This window comes from Amia ocellicauda, chromosome 17, assembly GCF_036373705.1.
Source record: "Amia ocellicauda isolate fAmiCal2 chromosome 17, fAmiCal2.hap1, whole genome shotgun sequence".
Classification (NCBI taxonomy): Eukaryota; Metazoa; Chordata; class Actinopteri; order Amiiformes; family Amiidae; genus Amia; species Amia ocellicauda.
The window spans coordinates 7,546,130-7,568,470 of record NC_089866.1 but is presented as its reverse complement, the minus strand read 5'-3'; the positions used below and the strand labels follow the sequence as shown (position 1 = coordinate 7,568,470).

The window sequence follows — 22,341 nt, the reverse complement described above, 5'->3', positions numbered from 1 at the left end:
ATGCACATGTACATACATGCAAAGATACACCTGAAGGCACAATCAAGGAGGAGGGAAAGCAATAGCCCAACACATGGCCGAGGCAAGCTCAGTGACAGATGTCTGTAGTCATTTATATTGGCAGCACGTGGGTCCAGTTCCTCCAGCTTCCACTACCTCTCCCTCCCTCCCTCCCTCTCTCTCTCTCTCCCTCTCTCTCTCTCCCTCTCTCTCTCTCTCTCTGTGCACTCGCTTTCCCCCCACCGAGAAACAGGAGGCACTTTTTTTTTTTTTTTTGCAAGCCCGACCACAATGAAATCTTGGCAGCTAATTGCAGTCGTGGGAGATGCCCTTCAGGTAAGGCGCACACACAAGCTGGGGGAGCAGTGAGAGTAAGCGCGCTCTAAAGAGGAGGATTTAAAGGGACGTGGGATGTTTGCAACGCGCTGCTGTGTTCATTCCGCGCCTGGCGTTTTCCCGTCTTTTTCCATTGCACCTTCTTACTACATCAAAAAGGTTAGTGCATCAACAGGGAATGCTATTTTTGTGTGGGTTTTTTCTCCTGTGTTGACGTGTGGGTTGAGGAATTCTGTCTGCCATGCATTGAATGGAAAGGGTGTTTTTGGAGCACTTTCCGACCAGGTGCTGCTTGCAAGAGAGGGGTCTGGAAACTAGGGGATAAAAAAGCGTTTGAGCGGATGGTCCACGGTGCTGAGCCATTATACAATGCTCCTTTTCCCCCTGCTAACTCTTTTTTGGAAGCCTCTTTATATCGTTGTGCACATTGGAAGCGTAACTGCAGCGCAGCTTGCAAAATATGTGCGTTATTTATTTTGATGTGCAACTTTATAGTGTGGACATATATATATATATATATATATATATATATATATATATATATATATATATATATATATATATATATATATATATATGTGTGTGTGTGTGTGTGTGTGTATGTGTGTGTGCATGGATTGCACCATCAATTCCGCTACTCTCAGAGAAATGCATCAACTTTATTATGAGGACAATATGAGCAGAGAAAAATAATGTAATCCCAGGTTTGCATTAATAAGGATAAAGACAGCGAACACATTTTTAATTTCTTTGACTCTTTTCATTGTATGTCAACGTCATGCGCAATATTCCTTTGATGTGGTAAAAAGACGGTTATTTTGTGACTCGCTGGAGTGCAAACATTGTTGCAGATTGGAAAGTGACCGTTCCATAACAATAACAGCCACAATAATACTAATACTACTAATAATAATAACAATCATATATGCATCCATATGCACATACATCTTGGCGTTGTAAATGTATTTGCATTTAATTGCATGATGTTTTGAAGCAGAATGACTCCCTCCCAAAGAGTTTTCATGTGTCATTCGGGACCGAGGAAGTTGAAGAAATCCCCAGAGACGATACCGTGTTATTGAAGTGTCTTCCTCTGGGAGATACAGCATGCTTTTATTCATTTCAGTACAGCTATGTTACTCTTAAACGGATGGAGGGTCTGAGAAGATATGGGCACAGAGGTTTGTCATGTTTTCTTTTTAAGTATCATTAATCAAATCTGTATTAACTGTGGCAATACTTGTATTTCTTTATTATTATTATTATTATTATTATTATTATTATTATTATTATTATTATTATTATACAGAACTCGTAATCGCACTTTAGTTTCGTCACACACAAGCTATTGCGTTCGTATGCACTCCAGTATCTGTGGCTCAAACGCTGCTGTACAATAGACAAAAGGGAGAGAAACGTGTACTACAGCATAAATACAGCCGGTTTTCTCATTAACGCGTTTACTAAGTAGAGAGACAACATGGAGGGAGAAAAAAAGCAACCAAAAAACAGGACATTTTCTTGAAATAGTCAGCACCCAAATAACCTGTGCTCCTGTGGCATGCAGCCCACTTCCAGGTGAAAGGACATGTGTCTTCAAGTGAACATAAAGGGCATCGTTTACAAACTTCAGGATGAATCATTAAGTTTCAAATGACCACATGCTTGTATGGCATAATATGCATCTCTGGCATGTATAAATTGCTATATTGTCTGCCAGTGATTCCAGTATCCTTTAATTATGTTCCGTACTCTGAAAATGGCACAGATTAGTCAGTGGTAAAGTTGTGTCATCTGCTTAAGACTGCTTGATCAACCGTTAACATAAATTATATGAAGTGCATGTACATGTCACTAACATACATATGAATAATTTGCATTACGTCTGGCTAATTCGCTATATAAATCAGTATTAGTAAAGTAGTGCTGCTGCCTTTTTGTCTATCTGGATACGCGCTGTGTGCTACATGTACGTTTGGGGGGGTGGGGGGCAATACAGTACATCTGTAATTGAGACTAATGTTTTTCCACATTTTTGATACAATCTTCAAATCATTATTAAATACCTGGTACAGCTGCTTAGAACTGAAATTGCTTCATCTCCTCACCCTGTGGACAGCTCCCTCTGAAACCCACCGTGACATCACAGAGACTTTCTTACCTCACATTAAGAGCTCCCTTCAAGAGTAAAACATGGCCACGATTGTGTAAATACCATTGCTATCTCATCTATTAAGCCATGACCTAACTGTGTGTCACCTGGACCTCTTTTACTGTGGCTTTGAATGATAAACAAACACTGGAAATGATTTTATATGTGAAGGGGAATACATTCATGTGCATGTATGCCTGTGATTAATCTCTTTTTGATTTACATCTGGGGGGGGAAAGGAAGCAATGCGCATGTTATGTCCTGCGATTCATTTGAAGATGGGGAATTCAACCTTTTCACAGAGAGGGTGGTTTTAATTTGTGCTTTGTGAACACGTATACTTTTCTGATTGTTTTCTGTTATGGGAGAATAGCTGCCCCTTTAGTAACAGGGTAATTAGTGTTTCATGAATGTCAATATATTATGAACGGCCAAGGTAACGATGTGTATTAGGTCCCAACTTTCGGGTTTGCACTGCTGTATGAGTCATAAGGGTACAAGGGGGCCAACATGAAAAGTTTCAGACTCTTGCCAGCTACAAATATAGATCATTTCAGTAACTCTTTTTTCCATTAATTTTTCTTCACAAATATAATAAAATATAATTAATTTGAGTTGAAGCAATCTCCCGTATTCTTAAATGTCTCTGCAAAGTAATTATCTCTTCAATGATTTCATGTCTTTTATCCAAAATGGAATAGACATATTAACCGTCTTCTCATTTGGAAGCAGTTGCACCAAGAGGCTCTTTTAGAATTAAAAACGGTTCAAAGTTTCAAAACACTAAAATCCATTAGAAAGTGTTTTACATGCTTCTATTTTAATCACCCCATAATTGCCAGATGGTTTGTAGATCACGAGAAGTCCCCATTACAAATTCCTGTATGGAGAGATGCTGATATTTTTGAGAACCTCAACTCATTGTACAATACCAAGTTAATAATAGCTTGACTGATAGAAGAATTACTGTGCTATATATATATATATATATATATATATATATATATATATATATATATAATAAATGTATCTAATACAAGTGAACGGGAAGGCGAAGCAATTCTTATGTTTAGATTCTCCGCGTGTTTGTGTTCATACATTTGTCCAATGTGGCCTTCAGGTTTTTATTAGTACAGTTTGCTATGCATTTATGTATGAATGTATCCAAGCATGCTATGAAAGCTTATGAATTTGTAAGCTTATATTTGCTTGAAAAAATAGATTTTGCATATTTTTCGGTAGCTCGGCTGCTCGGGGTTTGGTCAGGTTGGAGACCATTTCAACGGCGCAGGTGTGTTTACAAGATGGTGCCACATGCCCATAAGTGCATCATGGCTCACTGCCATTTTAATAAATTGTCAGATAAATGAGTTACAAACATAAACAAGGGAAGGGTAATATCTTGTTTATGTTATGAATGGAAAATAGGCCATGCATTTATGTAATTAGGTCTTAGAACATTTCTTAAACACTCTGAAAATATGCTAAAGGGAAATGTCCAAGAAAAGGCCCAATGCTCGAAGCACAGTCATGTGGGGTTTGTTTTTTAAAAGAAATATAATACCAAGTGGTCTGTTGTGTCCACCTAGCTAAATTCAGTTATAGTGGCTCTTACCACACGTTGGTCTTCTCTTCTGTTTTGATCTTTTAAAACTTAATTACCCTTTCTAGGATTTGGTAGGCATTAAATTGCTTCTGTACAACTCCTCGGTTTCTCTCTGATCCTTAAGGCAACTGTATATTTGTGTTGCATAAATTACCAGAACAAAATCTTAATTTCATAAAAATAAAAAAGGTCCCCAGTTTATTCATATATTAATATATGTAGCAACATTTATTTTAAACCATTTCTTGGTGTGAATTCAGTTTTGTTTGGTTGCATTTATTCATCTCTCTCTTGCACCTCAGTAGCTGTAAGGCATGTAACCTCTGTAGCTGTAACTCGCTGAAACTGGTAACCAGTGCAGTTGCTGTTACGCTTGATTACATTATTGTTCTAGTGAGTGCAGTGGTTAATTGTTCTATATGACGAACTTTCTTGGAGAGTGTAACGACCCCTTCGCTTTAATTCCTACTTAGTCTTTAACCTAAAGTTATAAATCATGTGTAAGAAATCAATTAAATCACTGCATTTACAGCACAGATAGAATGACTATTTTGAGATTAGCTTGCTGTAGGAAAATAGTGCAATATTGAAAATAATATGTCTTAAACAGCCCAAAGTCAATGTTTAGCATATTCAGTAACAAAAGGGTACATTTCAATCTCATCTTTCTTTTGCATTTCACTAGCTGTGCTTCTGTTTCACTGCAGCCTCTATAAGACCAGCGGCCCGGGTCGTTTCTAGACACCAGAGAAGGGTGAAGAAGTGTTGTGTGTATGAAAAATAAAACCGCTTTCCCCTCAAACACTCCTTTTGTGTGTACTTGTACGTGTGTGGTTTAAATACTTGTGAAGGCGGTTTCCTATAATATTTTGGCTGGTGAATCCCCCTCAAGCACAGTTGGAAGCCTTGTTTAAAACAAAAGGAAGACAAAACTCTGGGTTGCGTTGCTTTATATATCTCATGTTTCTAAATGGTAGTGCAGTTTTTCCATTTGTTAAGTTAATTTCAGTGTCTTCAGTTCAGGCTTAAACAGATCCAATTCATCAAAGCAGGCTTTTTGATTTAGCAGAGGGAGAGTTTGTAGTTTGATCAGTTATCTTACAGTAAGATGCTGTGTGGAGAACACATCGGTTTCTCTCATAGATTTTAATTTTTTTTGCATGATTTTCCTAAGTATTTATCCATTTACCTTCTCGCCAGTTGGAGTCACATAGCTTAGTTTATTGCCAGAAGCAATATGTAGGAATGAAAGGCCTGAACATTTTAGAAGACCTTGCACTTTACAGTTCTATTAAAAATGATTCAACTCGGAGTATTCATTACCTAATAAAACTACATCTATATACTTTGGCAAGGCTTTTACTTCTGGCTGCTGTGAATGCTCGAATAATGAGCGTTAGGCAGAATGTTATGCTGTTTGAAACTGTTTATCTGTTTGGTGTGTGTGTTTAAAAATAGAACCGCTCTTGTTTTAAGTAGTTATCCACCTCTTTTTCTGTTTTGCGTATTACATTTATAATACATTTAATTAAGATTATTGAATCTGAAGGGTAATGGGTGAGTATAAAATGTTGTTTTTATCTGATTTGTTTAAATGCAATTAAATCAGAGATGCTTTCAGCGTGAAGGCCTGAACGCTATACGATGTTTAGTCATTATTCTCCATCTCTTCCCCCTCCCATTTTATGTGTTAACAATTAAACTGAGCTTTGTCAGGCTTGCGTCATCCTGTAGGAAAGAGAATATTGATAATGTTAACAGCACACACAATTCTAATTACCATCTTTTATGGAACAGCGTAAATAATTTCCATCAATGCCGTGTCAGTAAATAAAAACACAGGAAATCGGTGACGGACTACTACCCCACACGCACACATAGTAAGAAAGTAAGATTACATTTAAAAGCTAAAGAATTGCAATAACTGTTCACCATGACCTTGAGAAACGAGAATTTCATTACTTATGCACAACCTTGCACATTAAACAAAGAGAAAAAACTGAAAACAGGTGCTAAAATGGTTCATATTAACTGAAGCGACTTCATAGACGTTCAACATTTTCATCCTCACTTGGAAATCAATACAGGAAGGTCACTGATGTAGATTGGATTACATTTAAGGCATCTGTGAATGTGACAGTTGAGTTAGACAAGATGATGATGATTATTACTGTAATAAGTCGTGCACTTAAATTAAAAGTAAAAGGCATATCTTTTCCTTTCTAGACGCTATAGAGTACGCCAATTAGACTGGCTGTTGTTGCTCCGTGCATTGGTTTAGTTGCGGTCACACTTTTACTCTTTCCACTCCCATCATTATGCCGTGTTTGTGATGATTGCTTTGATCACAAGTGAAAGGAATGCTTAACTCAGTCATAATGGATTAATTAATATATTTATTTATGTATTAACCAAGGAAGAGTTTTCATGTGTTTGTTTTGACAGGGCGTCCTTGTAAATAATTGGGTGTAGATAACATTCATTCCAAAGCAGATTGAGTGATTGCCTGATTTAATTTGAGCTTAATTAGCCACACAGTAGGTAACTACCTCAGATGTGTTTATTAATGCCTCGTTTCCATATGCACCATAAAACAGGGCCATTCAAGTCAAGGTTTGGTTTTGAAATGGAAGTGAAAGGAGCCCTCAGTACCTTTTTACAATGATGTCAGGCTGTCCTTTTAAAAATAAAAATGTTTTAATATATGACCCTTAGCACTATCATAAATTGAGTGAAAACATATTGAATGGCACTTTTTGTAAAAAAAATACATCAATGTATTAACTTAATTTAATTTCCTTTCCCTTTTAAAAGCAGAATGGCTTCTTATAATTCTTCATACGATGTTAGTTTAACACCAATTTGAAAAAAAAAAAGTTTTATTGGATGATAATGAAGAGAGTAAAAGTATTTTGACCACAGAATATTCATTTATTGTGTTTCCATAGCTTCTAAAGTATATGTTGAACTTTCTGAGGCTGTATAAAAGATAACCAAGATAGCAAAAATGCTTTCAGTTTCATTAAAAGACTACTATGAGGAGAGCTTATAATGTACTTCACAGCAGATTAAAGGATTTTAGTCCGGTTGTGTATTTTCTTCCCACTAGCCTACCGCTTTAAAGAAATGTATATGCTAATAATGTTCGGTCATTTAAATTGTACAAGAGATTCTGTGTTTGGGGAGCCGGAAATAATTGCAAATTTAAATCCAGTTTTTGCAATTACAAGAATGTTTTAGCGCTAACCTTTTTAGAGGAACACATGCAAGTCAATTGTTCGCTGTGCTGTTATTCAACTGTAGGTCTGTGTTTATGTCCAAGTTATGTAAGACCTTACTGACACTTGTCACATCCCCCCCCCCTTCTTTGAGTAGCTGTGAACCTGACTTCATTGACATTTCTTTACAGGAGCCTCCACTTGACAAAAACATTTTTTCCTTGTCACTTTCTAAGACAGTCTGCGTGTCTACTTTCTCGTCTTTTGGTTTGAGGTCTGCTTGCGAACACCGGAGTGACAAGAAGCACCGAGGTTCTCACAGACATTGAAGTGTTGTATGTTCTTTGCTTGTTCCTTGCCTTTTTTTTAATACGGCAAGTTATTTTCCTGCAATAGCATCTTAATAGTGACTTTAAGATTAACTTAATAAGGAATATCTCCCTGGTTTGCATCACTCTTTTGTATATTTGTTTCGCATTTACTTTATCAGATTAGTCTGCCAACTGAACAGCAAGAGATTCTTTTGGCAAATATATGGCAAGATCCATTTTCTGTAGTTTTGCTGTGATATCTCAGAATGCAATTTGTAAATACACAGCACATAGTGTTCACCCTAATGAAGCAGATAACACATGTTTATTTGTATTATGAAATACTGCTTAGTAGACCTTTAAGAAATTGATTTAGTATTTTTGTCAAGTATCAATTCATTAAACATGACAAATGAATGGATTTCTCTGGCAAAGCCAACTGTTGCAGAGCCACTCTACAGTATAAAGATCTACAAAACATATAATTACATAATGACAGCCATTTAAAAATACACACATCTTAACTTTTCCTTGAATACTTTGCTTCTGAACTCGTAAGGAACTCGACACGTTTTTGTAATTCGAAGGAAGTTAGAACAGTATATAAACCGGCTTACAGAAAAATAAATATGGGATGACTTTTTAGGTTAAGAATTCGATGAAGGGGCTGGAAAATAAGACACAAAAGGCAAATGACACAACTGCTAAGTGTACAGTGTGAAAAAGTTTCAGGACAGCAATGATTGTTGGAGATTTCAGGAAAGTTAAAGCTGAATAAATATAAACCAAGCAGTTACAATCACGTTATTTCCGTGATTCAGATTGGGGTAGAAGTCAATATGTAGCCTATCAATTCCATACTTTAAAGCTGATATAATGTGAGTAGGAGTGAGTGAATATGTGCAACTTTTTAACCCTGTCCTTTATGATTCATTCCTGAAAGCCTTTCCATTCTGTAACTAAGCAAAGAAAAAGCTTCAGTATTGTATTATCTACATTCCCAGACATACATCTAAGCTTTTAACAGTGAATCATTTACATAAATGGGGAATTAATTTATAGTTGTTTTTTTGGTCACCTGTCACAATGAAACAATACTTTAAACCATTCCATACGAGAGGACATATTCACGTCTGCATTTGCTTGTGTCTGTTAAGAAGCCGGAGCTTAAAAGGCGAGCTTAAAAATAAGTAAAAAACACGAGAGTTTTGAGATCTGATAAATAAATAAAGAATAAATGTTTCTTTTGAAAAAGACAACCCTTGTGACCTCACAACATTTAGTCTTTTTAAGAGCATGGATGCTAAAATATGCAGTGGAGTCTTTGCAATCTTGAATAAAGCGATGGGCTCTGGAGCACAAGCAAAACAATTCACACATTAACGAAAATAAAAGCTAAAACATTTGCACTGCTACAGTGAGAAACCAATTAACCAAAATGAAGCAGTTCAGATTGAAAACCACTACAGGTAGGAGATGCATGAGTAACATTTTAATTTTTTTCCGATACAATCATTAACATTCTATGCATATCTTACAGTGTCTGTATTTTTGATCCATGATGGTTTTTTTTTTCCCTCTTTAAGTTAAAGTACCTTATTCTACCGATATTTGTTTGTGCTAGAAGTCATCACTCTGCCCATAAGACTTGAATAAATAAGTCATTGCAAGAACATCTTAAATGACCGTTATTGAATTAATGCAATGTTTTTAATCTAATTGTATTCAGAGTTTGCCAAACATTATTTAACTAATGGAATCCCATTAAGATGAGAGTATAATTTGGTTAAATTCGCCAGATAAACATTTATAAATGTACCATTTGCATACCCTGTGTAATATAGCATACTCTTAATTAGTAGCTAGGTGCTATGTTTTTGAAGTTATTATTATTATATTTGTTTCTGTAGTAGTCTCCATCCAAGAATATTAAAAAAAAAAATCTTCACAAGCACTGAAAGCTAAAATACCAAACATGTATTGAAAAAGTATAAAACAAAATGCAATATACATTCAAAATGAATGATAATAATAGCAGTTGGATGTGCCCCTGCAGCAATGATGTGTTTTTATGTGTGAAAAGCTATCTATGCGTGTCTATATCAATATCTGTGAGAAGGTGCATTCAGCATCATGTGAGTAACGATACATAGATCCATGCTTATGTATATGCTCATGTGTTCTCCATGGCATAATGAAATATATGAAGGGTAAACGGAAAAATCTGACAATTTCTGGATTTAAAAATGAAAAACACAAGTAAACAATATGTACCTTAAGGTAGTGTTAAATAATTTAATTTATGTGTAAATGTATGGATTTCTCATTAAATATGTTATATTTTCTAAATAAAACAACTAAAAACTAACAGAAAAAAACCTGTTTAAGAAGTGTTTCAGTTTGTTAAACAGTAGTACATGCACCAGCCCATCACACAGACACAATCTCCTTAAACACACTCCCAAACACGTCAAACCTCATTGAGCATATGAAGTGTTTAGTATATTTTGCTTTTCCGTTCAGCCATCTGTTGCAATGACAGTACAAAGCACTGAAAACAAGAACAAATGCATGTTTGTGCGAATGTTATATTACATTTTAACATCGAGTAGACAACAGACATATAACTCTGTACTGTGAGTGGAGGAGAGCTGATAACAAGTGCCATTAGCTTTCCTACACTAAGCCTAAGTCTAAGCTGATGCCTTTGATATATCAACTTTTTTTGTATGTATTACATTTGGTGTACGCCACATTACCAAAATAAATGGAACAAGCCTCCCTCTGCTCACAATGGGTATGGAGTGTCATATGCAATGTATGTCTTGTGTGGGAGATATTTTAGGAAGCTGGGGTGGAATTGTACAATGAGTACAAAGTTGGAAGTTGAACGGAGTGGATCAAATAGATTAATGCTGAAATGGCATCATTGCCTGCTCTTGTCCTGCCTTCAATCTCCTTGAATACCTCTGGGAGGCATTTCTCTCTCCTCAGTACTTTTGGTAATATAGTGTATACTATTACCTCTCCCTGTAAACATCGGTTGATTCTGTCAAAATGTCAAGTTTTGTTTTGATATAGACGGCGCGTGACTGCTGACTAATTATAAGAAAACAAAACTGTTGTTGTGACAGTCTGCATGTTTTGTGTTTTATTTCTTTTTAGCCACAGTGGAATGCGAATCATTGTCGCTTCAGTTCTGTTATTTGACAATGCATATACACTCACCTAAAGGATTATTAGGAACACCATACTAATACTGTGTTTGACCCCCTTTCGCCTTCAGAACTGCCTTAATTCTACGTGGCATTGATTCAACAAGGTGCTGAAAGCATTCTTTAGAAATGTTGGCCCATATTGATAGGATAGGATCTTGCAGTTGATGGAGATTTGTGGGATGCACATCCAGGGCACGAAGCTCCCGTTCCACCACATCCCAAAGATGCTCTATTGGGTTGAGATCTGGTGACTGTGGGGGCCAGTTTAGTACAGTGAACTCATTGTCATGTTCAAGAAACCAATTTGAAATGATTCGACCTTTGTGACATGGTGCATTATCCTGCTGGAAGTAGCCATCAGAGGATGGGTACATGGTGGTCATAAAGGGATGGACATGGTCAGAAACAATGCTCAGGTAGGCCGTGGCATTTAAACGATGCCCAGTTGGCACTAAGGGGCCTAAAGTGTACCAAGAAAACATCCCCCACACCATTACACCACCACCTCCAGCCTGCACAGTGGTAACAAGGCATGATGGATCCATGTTCTCATTCTGTTTACGCCAAATTCTGACTCTACCATCTGAATGTCTCAACAGAAATCGAGACTCATCAGACCAGGCAACATTTTTCCAGTCTTCAACTGTCCAATTTTGGTGAGCTTGTGCAAATTGTAGCCTCTTCTTCCTATTTGTAGTGGAGATGAGTGGTACCCGGTGGGGTCTTCTGCTGTTGTAGCCCATCCGCCTCAAGGTTGTACGTGTTGTGGCTTCACAAATGCTTTGCTGCATACCTCGGTTGTAACGAGTGGTTTTTTCAGTCAAAGTTGCTCTTCTATCAGCTTGAATCAGTCGGCCCATTCTCCTCTGACCTCTAGCATCAACAAGGCATTTTCGCCCACAGGACTGCCGCATACTGGATGTTTTTCCCTTTTCACACCATTCTTTGTAAACCCTAGAAATGGTTGTGTGTGAAAATCCCAGTAACTGAGCAGATTGTGAAATACTCAGACTGGCCCGTCTGGCACCAACAACCATGCCACGCTCAAAATTGCTTAAATCATCTTTCTTTCCCATTCAGACATTCAGTTTGGAGTTCAGGAGATTGTCTTGACCAGGACCACACCCCTAAATGCATTGAAGCAACTGCCATGTGATTGGTTGGTTAGATAATTGCATTAATGAGAAATTGAACAGGTGTTGCTAATAATCCTTTAGGTGAGTGTACATATCAGTGTAATTTTGATTATAGCGAATTACACCTTCTTACAGACTTCTATGCTCTGTGCTCTTGTTAACACATAGGCATAGGTTTGGGTGGGGGGGTGGGGGGGGTGGGGGGGGGGCTGTTGCGAGAACTTTAAATGGTCTCCCCCAATCATGTATGGCTGACTGAAAATGCAGGCCCAACCTTCTGAGACTAAACCACTGAATAAACACTTTACATAGGATTAATGCAAGCTATGTATAATTGTATTTTTTTTTTTTAAGTAGTAATATTAAACAATGTTTAACGATGCCTGTAAATATTTTATTTCTGGTACTACACATGATAGTTTATTGTAATTCGTACAATGACACTTACGTTTTCTTCTTATTTTTAAGGGTAACAGGCAAGGTGACGGAGACTCCCATGTGGCTCATGGTTTCGCAGTAGAAGCTTGTAATTTCAAGCAATTGGGATGATGTAGGCCTGGAATCGATAGGGTGTGATGTATCCGGAGTTCTCATTATTGTAATGTACCGACATCTCTTCAGCGACCCAGGCGCCCAGAGCTGGCTGATTGGACGCTTGATTTATTGTGCAATCTTGTAGGGCAAACTATAACTTCACTTGGAATAAGAAATTGTGCGTTTATGGTGGTTGTTCCAGTCCTAGGTTATTAAGACCTTCTGATGTAATCAATAGTGGTGCTTGTTGATAGCTAGTGAATGGAGTCGTCAAGCAGGATATTAACAGATATGGGAAATGAGAGTAAGCTTTGTGGTGCGAGGAAGTAATGTGCAGCCTTACAGGTGTATTAAGTAAGGTTTTGAAATCCATATTTCTCCCTTCACTTTAATAGTGCTTTAATGTGCCTGCATTACTATTCTCTGCAACTTTTGAATTTATTCCAAGTGTTCCCAAGTTTTGCGCAGAGGAGAACTAAGCCAAAAGAGTGCTTGCTGGCTGAAAAGTAACCTTTATTGCCCCAGAGTAGTTAACGTGATTGTGAAAGGGAGCTAATTGGTCATCAAAGGAAGTAATATATATGTCACATTTTGGTTATTGTTTAGTCCATTCAGTTTGTGGCCTTTAATGTGACAAGTAAAGGTAACCACAGCATTCTTTAGAGATGTGTTTCCACCCCATACAATCTTCAATATGCCTGCAAAAGTTTCTACAGAAAAGACTAAAGCCAACATACTCAAGACTACAGTTACAGTCGGGCAACTGGATGGAGAATTATGCGAAAGCTTTTGAGCACAGTCAGTCTTCATCAAATTTTGCAGCGTTTCCCTGCCAAAGGTCAGGAGTCTGATGCCCATAAGAGATACTAGGCAGCAGTAGATTTAAGTTGCATGTGCTTTCATAGGTCAAGGGACCAAACTACAATTTATCCAGCCTGACTTGACAGCAGCTTTAGCTAATACGTCTCTCACAAGTCCCTAAACTCGGCCGTGGCTCAGGTATGTGTCTGGCTGTGCTGTGCTCGGCCTGACATGTATTTACACCCGAGATGGTGGCGTATTTTTGCCTTTTTGCTGGTCTTTGCAAATCCTGGCAAAACACAAACAAACAAACAAACCAAAAGTGAACCCAAACAAAATGACGTTCTTAGCTGATAGTGTGATGCATCAAGGCTAAACATACCACATTTCCCTTGTGCAAATGTTAGTCATTCAGTTGCCTGACAATAGTGACAGTTCAATAATGAGCATGTAGCTTTGCTTTTTTTTTTTTTTAACTAAATCCAATTAAAACTAAAGATTAAGTATCTCCCCAACAACCCAGGATAGTTGTCTGCCAGCAGTAATAAGATAGAAGCATTATCTATTTGAGACTTCTTATTTTAATTATCTTTTAGTGCTGCCTTACCTTCAGAAATAAAAATTATGTCTAAACAGCGTGCGTTAACAGATTGGAGAAATTAGCAAGGGTGGTGGCGGTTGTGTTTAACCGGCACTGTGCAATTTAAAAGCTTTAGACATAGCAGATCTCGGCACAGATGCTTAATTGTATAGGAGAAGTTTTTATCTGAGACTTAAGTTAGTCTTTTTTTTTTTTTGTAATGCACACAAACCATAGCTGTATATTTTGTTATATATCAACTGGAGAGGAAAGGATGGTTAGCATTTGTGTGGTGATGATGATCGAAAACTAAAATACACTGATTTGAAATATTTCCATCTTAAAGATTATGGGATTATTGTTGTTTAAGAAAAAAAGTCACAGTTTTCCAGTTGCGCTATCATTCTTTTAATTTAAAATTGTGATAATTTACTTGTCCTCGACTCTTGATTTATTCTTAAAAATTGGATTAATTATCTGTACTGGACGGCAAATATGAAAACTTTAAATAACTATTATAGAAGCCAGGATAGGACGTTTTAAAGAAAATACAACATTTTTGGCTTCACTTGCGTACATTTTGTGAGTGTATAGTTTTTCCCCCCATGAGTAATTTGAAATCTGTAAGTGCTGTATCAATGGAACTTTTCAATGAAAGGGGTGTTCAGAAGTTATCAACAATGCAGTTCAAATTATTACACATCTTGGTGTGTTATTGATTTTTGGGGGGGGTTGCTTAGCAACAGTGGTTCCTGTGTGTAGAGCACAGCTATTCTCCAACTCATTTCATGAAATGTTACCTCGATATAATCAAAATCATATTTAGCATTAAACTATCTGTTTATATCTCTTGGAGTTTTCATGTAATCAGAAATCTATAGATGTGCATCCATCTGTGGGTAATATGTTTGTTTTTTGTCTGTGACGTTAGTGCCTATAAACATTGCTAATTCATTTAGTAATTCCATTTGCCTCAATACTGTAAGATATAAAAAAGTTAATTGATGTTTGTTTAATCTATATAATTAGTATTGATACATTTGTTAAAAGGAAATAGAGTAGAGGAACTTCAAAACCAATTATTGTTTTATTTTGAATCACTCACAAATCAGAAGTCAGGTTATATTTCATGAAGAAAAATGATTTACCCATCAGACCAACAATTCAAAGTATTTTTATGCCAGTCTTTCAGCCCTAAACTAATATCTGGTCATTGTTATCCTCCAGTAACAAAAGTACAGAAGCTATGGTCTCCCACCTTCTTTGTTAAATGTTTGAGTTCCAGTAGCTGTCATACCTTATATAATACAGGAAACCAACCCAAGATTCCTGGCAGAGGCTGAGAGCAATCTGATATATATATATTGTAAGCACAGCTGCTCATTTTCCTCTATAAAAAGCAAAACATCGATTTATGTTCTATTTTAGTATTTTTTGCGTTGTCGATTTCAGATACATTTTAGCCTTGTCTGTTGTTATTGATATGGGTCACTTTAGAGTATGACCCAGAATGATTTTAATGTCCTTGTTAGTCTGTAATCTCACTTTTTTCCCTCTAGTGTATGTTTGTTTTAAAACTGTAGGTTGGTAGTCCGCACAGGGCATTATATACAAACTGGGAACAGGAAGGACTGTTTTTAAGATGCGTGGACTGGAATATAGGCAGCTTTGATAGGCAAATAAGGTACCATAGTAAGAGTCTTAACCCCTCTCCCGTCAGGTACGAAACTATGTTGTCTAACCACACAAAGCTCTATTAAACAAAATGAGCTTCTGCTTTGTATGAGTATGTATGCAACGAGGTAAATTATTAAAAACAAAATCAAACACACACAAAAGAATGTAGTTTGCTATGTGGGTTTCCTAAACCGATATGTGTGATGTATGGTACTGTTTGCAAATTAATTTTTGGAAGCATATACGGTTCATTCACCCACAGGGATTTTGAAACACAAGTTTCTTCTTTTTTGGAAAGCACTTAATCTTTTCCTACAGCAGACTGAAATTACCAAATAATCAAATCCCTTTGATTTGGCCAACTGTTGATGTGCTTAACATTGCAAGAGGTTGTGTTGCTTTTGCCCCTAAACCCCTTACAACAATGTAATACTGATAGGATTTTTAAATAAGGCTCTTTTACTTGGCTTTTAGGTGGCTTAGAGCTTTTTTATGGCAGACATTCATTTGAAGACTACAAAGTGCACACACAAAAAAGATGAAAAGAATACAAGATGGGCCGACTGCATATTTGATTATATATTAGGTCTATTAAATTTTGCAGGCACAAAGGAATGGGGGAAAATATGGTTCTGCGTTTCTGTAATGTTCTGTAATGTTTTCTAGTGTCAGTTTGCTCTTTCATGCACATTCTACACACATCTTAATGTAATGACAGCTTTTAAATTACTTTAACTATTCATGACCTATTCCAAATGGATATATATGTTTAGTTTCACTGTAGGGTCTGTATCAGACTTTGCAGGCAAGGCCAAGGTCATTTAAGTACATACTATGTGCTGGTCTTTGCTTTTGGCTTAATTAAGTTAATTTCTAAGTTGAAGTGACAGTGGTGGTAATTAAGAAGAACTCATTTGGGAGAAGATTTAAGGTACAAGAAGGGTTCCTAATGCAATGTGTGTTTTCTCTCTCTCTCTCTCTCTCTCTCTCTCTCTCTCTCTCTCTCTCTCTCTCTATTTAATCGTACAAAGTTAAATCACCAAGGTATTATGATATAAATGTAGATTATTCCCTTACATTTACATAACAATTACTTTGTACAGTTTGAACCAAGAGTCAGTTCACATTTTCTATAGTGCTTTTATCAGTCGGTACTTTTCAGTTCTCTGTGACCTGGTCGGCCCGCACTGATCAATCACTCCTCAATCCCATTAAGCGTTTGTACAACCACTGCCTGGAACTTCTTTATTGTAAACCAAACTCAGTAGTTCCCTGCTCATTAATCATTAGCAGAGATCTTGTTTTCTCTGAGGATCACACTTCTACGGAGTCCTCGAGTTTATTTAATCAGTGTGGCAATATCACCCCGTGCTTTCTTTTGTGAAGAATGGAAAAATAAATAAAGTCAGTATACAGTCCATTTGTTTAACTAAAATGTACCTGGATAAAAGAGTGGGCTTCTAAAATCTTCTGAGTTAGAATAACTGTATTATAGCCTTAGGATACACATATTTTTGCACTATTCACAGCATGCCACTTTGTATTTTTGAAAGCAGAGTTTTTCATCCATGTGAAAAAGTCTTTTTTTTGTTTTACACATCAGTAATGTATACATTGCTTGGCATACCATACTCAAAGATTATGTATTACATTGCTTTGCTTTTTTATGATTAGGTAATGGATCAATTTACCATTAAATGAACGTGCACTGTAAACTACAAGGAATTACCATAAGTGTTGGTTACTTAAGGAGTCAGATGTAGGAAGAATAGCTAAAGAGCTGTGTGATTGAAATGTCATCTTTCTAAAAGGCCCAGGAGAGACACTAAAGTCATCCTCTCATCTTAACTAGTTTAAATAAATCGTTGACCAGTTATCTTTTGACAGTTGTCTTGCTGACTGGAACTTCTCCAGATCTTTCACTTAACCTGCTAGACTGAAGTGTGAGGAATGTGATCTGTTGATCAATGGGTTCCATTTGTTTCGTATATATTTATATCATAATTTAGTGAAGACATTCACAGAAGATAGCAAACCATGTGGCACTTCTGGCACTAACCCAATGCAAGGTTTTTGTTTAGCTATGAGTTTGAAGTGCATTAGTTAAGTTTTTGAAGAACCTCCATCATGCTGAAAAAAATTACATTTGCAACCCTCAAGTGGTTAAAACCAGGGGGAGGGAGGGAGGGAGAGAGAGAAATTGAGGTCTGTCTTTTTCCCACAGCTGATATTAAATGACAGGGCTGTAAAAGTAGTGAATAATGTGCAGTACAGAATTCAGTGATAAAAAAAATATGAAACTGCGTGGATAAGGGGACACCTGGCAGTGTATCATTGAGCATTTGAAGGCAATATATACATTATTTTAAGACATTATTTCTGTCCACAGGATGACAGCTATAGCAATATCTAGGCTTTTATTTAGTCACCCAAAATGAAAAGAAAATTGAAAGTTATTGCATTATTTACTTACATTTAATTTGTAATTCAGACAAATGAATAGTGGTGACTGCCTTATTTACATATTCTCATGAAGTTGAACAGTACATTTATCTAAGTACAGCATAGTTATCATATAAAATTAACTAAAAATAAACTAAAATAGGCTAATACACTGTAGAATGCTACCAATGCTCAGTTTTAATAAGAAAGGCCTTTAAAAGGTTGCAGATGCATTTCGTGGTTATAATTGCCCACTAAGCAGTTATGAGAATGTGCAAAAAATATGTTTTGAAAAGAAAATGAATACATATGTAGGAGCCTTTTTGTGATCTGGAAGTAATCCTTGTTTGGTACCCTTCCTCGTTAAGAAAGAGAATCAAGGTTAAATGTTTTAAATATATACACATTCTATATCCCTTTTACAAAGATGAACAAGAGACAACTGGATGAGTGTCATGAAGACAGTGCGCCTGTTTTATAAGAGCCGTAGTCTGTGTGTGTGTCTCTTAATCTTCCTACTACCACGTATGATCATACATAGCACGTTTACCCTTTATTCTGGGTCATGAATTCCAATACAGTGTGGCCTGTCAGCCTTGGGTCCCCAAGATGCATTAAGATTTGTATTGTATATGGCAGCGGCTTTTTTTCCTTAATGATGAGGTTAGTGATTACCCTCTCGTGCAGGGAAATTAAAATTGATCTCCAGCTTCTGCTATGTGTGACTAAGAAGCTGAACTTCGATGTTTGTGGGCTAGCATTTGTTGGTGGTAATCCTTCTCAGTCTTTACAGATGTAATGCACACACTGTTCCAGGGGTTATGTTTTCTGAAACAGATATTATAGTGTTTAGAGATGCTGAGTGTTACAACTTTGACTACAGACATGAAGAACAATCCCAGACTTATATTCGGAACCAGATCCTCTCGTCCTGCCCTTTGCAATGACTGTGCGCAAAGGCAAGCTTCACAAACGAAAAGCAGGACAGCCCACTGCTGACTCAACAAAACACTTGGTGGCCTGCACACACAGACGCACAAACAAACTCACTCGACATACAGGGAACACAGGAGAGCAGTTATTATCCCACTATTTACAGAACTGCGCCTCCCCCTACCCCACAGTCCCATGGACCCAAGTGTCAAGTTCAGTCTAGCGAGCGACCATTTTGTCGAAGGGGGTCCCACCCACACACTGTGAGTGCCAATTGACTGACTAGCGCCAGTGTGTCTCGAGTTGCATTTGTGTAAGTCTTTTGCAGTAGTATTGTAGGTGTGTTGCTATTGGAAGGCTTGTAAAGGTTTACATAGCTGATGGGGGACTCAGAGTGTATTTATTTAACGTGCGGATGAACTCTGATCCTATCACTTTATAAAATGGGCTGTAATATTTAAAGTTGGGAATGAATGTCTGCTAACATGTCATTTTATGTATTATTTTAGATTTCCAGTCATAGGTTTCATTACAGTATTCATAACTTCTCTAAAGGTCTATTATTCGAACAGTTTAAATTGTTTCTTGGTGTGAATAAATACATCTTCATGCCAATAAATAATATTTTAGTTTAACAGATTAACCTTCTAAAATTATTAAATCATTTATGTCATGATCTACTGTTAACGTCTGACCGCAAAGCACGTCAAAACAGCAGGATAAACATTCAACATTGAGCAAGGTACTAATGCAAAGTAGCCTTAGCATCTGAAAGACTTCATTAGTTGTGTTTGTGTTTCGAAGGTCTGCTGAAAACATAACTTGAAGCCAATCTTAGTTGGTGATTACTGGCAAATCACTGTATATTTTTCTATAACCTTGTGTATTATGCACTGTTAAATAAAGGATATAGGCACTTTACTACAAGGGAGCACTAAATGCTGACTTTTCTCAAGCTGTGCGCCAATTATTGCATGTTGTCTGTGCCACTGCGCCTTCTTTTCTTATCTCAGATAGGAGGAAAGTCTACAACTGGTTATCAAAATGCTAATGTGCGAGAAAGGAAACATTAGTCATTCACAGTAAAATGTTATTAAATATGGTCTATTTAATCTTGTAAAAGTGACACTATCTCTTCAGAATTACCAGATGTTGCTCAGCCTGTGCCGTCTTCATTCCTATGCGGGGAAGATGGCAGGAGGTGAATGCCACTGAATGGAAATTGCATGCTGTCCTCAATCAATTTAAGTGAAAGCGATAAAACAAAAAAGAATCGCAACTTGAGGCCTAATTTTTTTTTTCTCTTTCTCTTTTTTCTTCCTTGAATGTGAATTCAACAACACAGTCTGGGGGTTATGCTGAGCATTGCAATCGTGTAGGAGAATTAAGTTTGGGAAGAGATGGTTACAAAATTGTTGAAAGCCTGCACTAAAGCCTTTCATGGGTTTCAGCTAAAAATAATCTTTAATGGTAATATTGCTTCCACTCTAATTAACGATTATCCATTGGCAGAGGTTCTGGGAAGTAAAGCTCAAATCGTACAAGTGGGTTTACATTGGCATATTACTCTTGGATCTGAATCAAGGAGTTTAGCAATTTTACTGTTGAGTTTTCTATTTAAAAATGTGCTTCATATTCTTGCAGCAAATAAGTACTTTCATTGTACCACTACAGATGATGACACTTTTGCTTATTTTATTTTAAACTTGTTTATAAGTACCGTTAATTGAATAATACATTAAAGGAAAAGTCCCACTAGTTCTAAAATCACGGTTTTATGCGTCTTTATGTGTTGTTACGCTGTATACGTAAGATGCACACCACTCTTCCAGATCGGGTCTGTCATATAAGCAACTTCTAAAAATGTAAAATTTAAAACAGACCTAATAATGGCGCGTGTCAAACTTCAGCATAAATGCTCTCTCAGTTTGTTTAGATGTCGTTTTATAACTTCACGGATAGCGGAAAAACTACGGACTCTCCAGATTTGTCTTCCCATGGCAACTGTTATCAAGTCAGTCATGGTTTAGCATTACGATCGTACTCCTTGATAGTAATTATAGTTTCCATTATCAACATGAAGTGTATGTGCCCATGACTGTGGGGAAAAAACGTGAAAACAGCGGCATTGTTCCTTACTACTTTCCGGAAGCAGCGATTTGCTGTACATTGTTCATATAAGAAAAGCTGAAACAATATATGTGCTTTTATTAGCTTGGAACCTATACTTTTTATTATTAGTATTATTATGGTTTTATTTTCTTTGTGCAAAGGAGCACCTCAGGTTTTTCAGTGGCTTCCATGCAAACTTGATTCTGTGCTCTGTTTGAGGCAACCGATAGGAAAATTGCACGATTCTGTGAAAAGATGACTTTATCTGTTTAGAAAGCAGTAATTTGTGGAAAGAGCCATTGTAGGGTCGGGTCGGGTTGGGTAGGGTCTGAATATTGTGAGAAATGAAGACAGATGGCTGACATGTCACGTAAAAGTTATTTTGAATTATTTTAGTATACAAAGCCCTACCGTACACCCCAAAACACAGTGTAATATTTGCACAAAAACTCCAAGGCATGAGTGTCTGTTTTAGGTCCTTTACGATGCATGAGGACAAGATATCGCCGCCGTTCTAACTGGTCCATTTCATGCTTGGTGTCTGGTTGCATGCCTATTATATTTGTATACATGAGAGGTATCAGATTTCAGAGATTTCATCTAGACCTGTGCACTTATCAGGCTGTTATGGATTATTCTTTCATGCTGCATTCTACTTGTACTTGCTGTGATTTTTTGTCATTAATTTTATATATTTACTCTTAGCCTTTAGGCATGTGTGTGATACAATAATAATCCTGCATATGAATGTAGCCTACTTGCTGCTTACCAACATATAATGTTTTATTATAACCAAGTTGTCGAGCTGTAATGGTGCAAGAGCCTTGCGACCAGGTAATATCGACATGTAGTTTTAACCTTGATTAAACAAATTCAATAAATTGTTTTAACAAAATACTTTGCAGATTAGGGGAAATGTTAACTGGTGGGCTAAAACTATCATCAAGCTTTAAATTCCAGTTGCTGCTCTGTAAAATGTGTAGGCAGATTCATAGAAGACCATTTGACTAGAACACAGGCTTGAAGTATTAATTTTAACACAGACAGAATGTGTTCGTTTAAGAATGCAGAAATGTGGACAATTATATACAAATCGGGAAGTGATCTATCTGTTCTGTTTAATCAGACAAACATACAAGGAATGTCTGAAAATAATGTACGTGTTGCCTTCCAAACCTTCAAAGATACACTGTCATGTATTCCCTGCGTTTATCCATAGATTAATTTCATTTTGCCACTGAATTCTGTACTGCACATTAATAATTAAAAAGAGTAAAGCTTGTTT

The 22,341-nt window shown here is 36.8% G+C and overlaps 1 protein-coding gene across 21 annotated transcripts in view; it reads left to right on the top strand.

Moving 5' to 3' along the window:
- The window catches only part of rbfox1 (RNA binding fox-1 homolog 1), a 636,526-nt gene that overhangs the window by 270,827 nt on the left and 343,358 nt on the right, over positions 1 to 22,341 (top strand). The window contains exon 1 of one of the 21 annotated variants that reach the window (XM_066689838.1): positions 390 to 495. The exons of 18 other annotated variants lie outside the window; for them this stretch is intronic. In XM_066689838.1, the coding sequence (XP_066545935.1) occupies positions 412 to 495 (84 nt within the window). In that variant the 5' untranslated portion in view covers positions 390 to 411. Of the gene's footprint in view, positions 1 to 389; positions 496 to 22,341 lie in introns of those variants that run through there. 2 more of the 21 variants (XM_066689835.1, XM_066689839.1) reach the window with 2 other exon arrangements.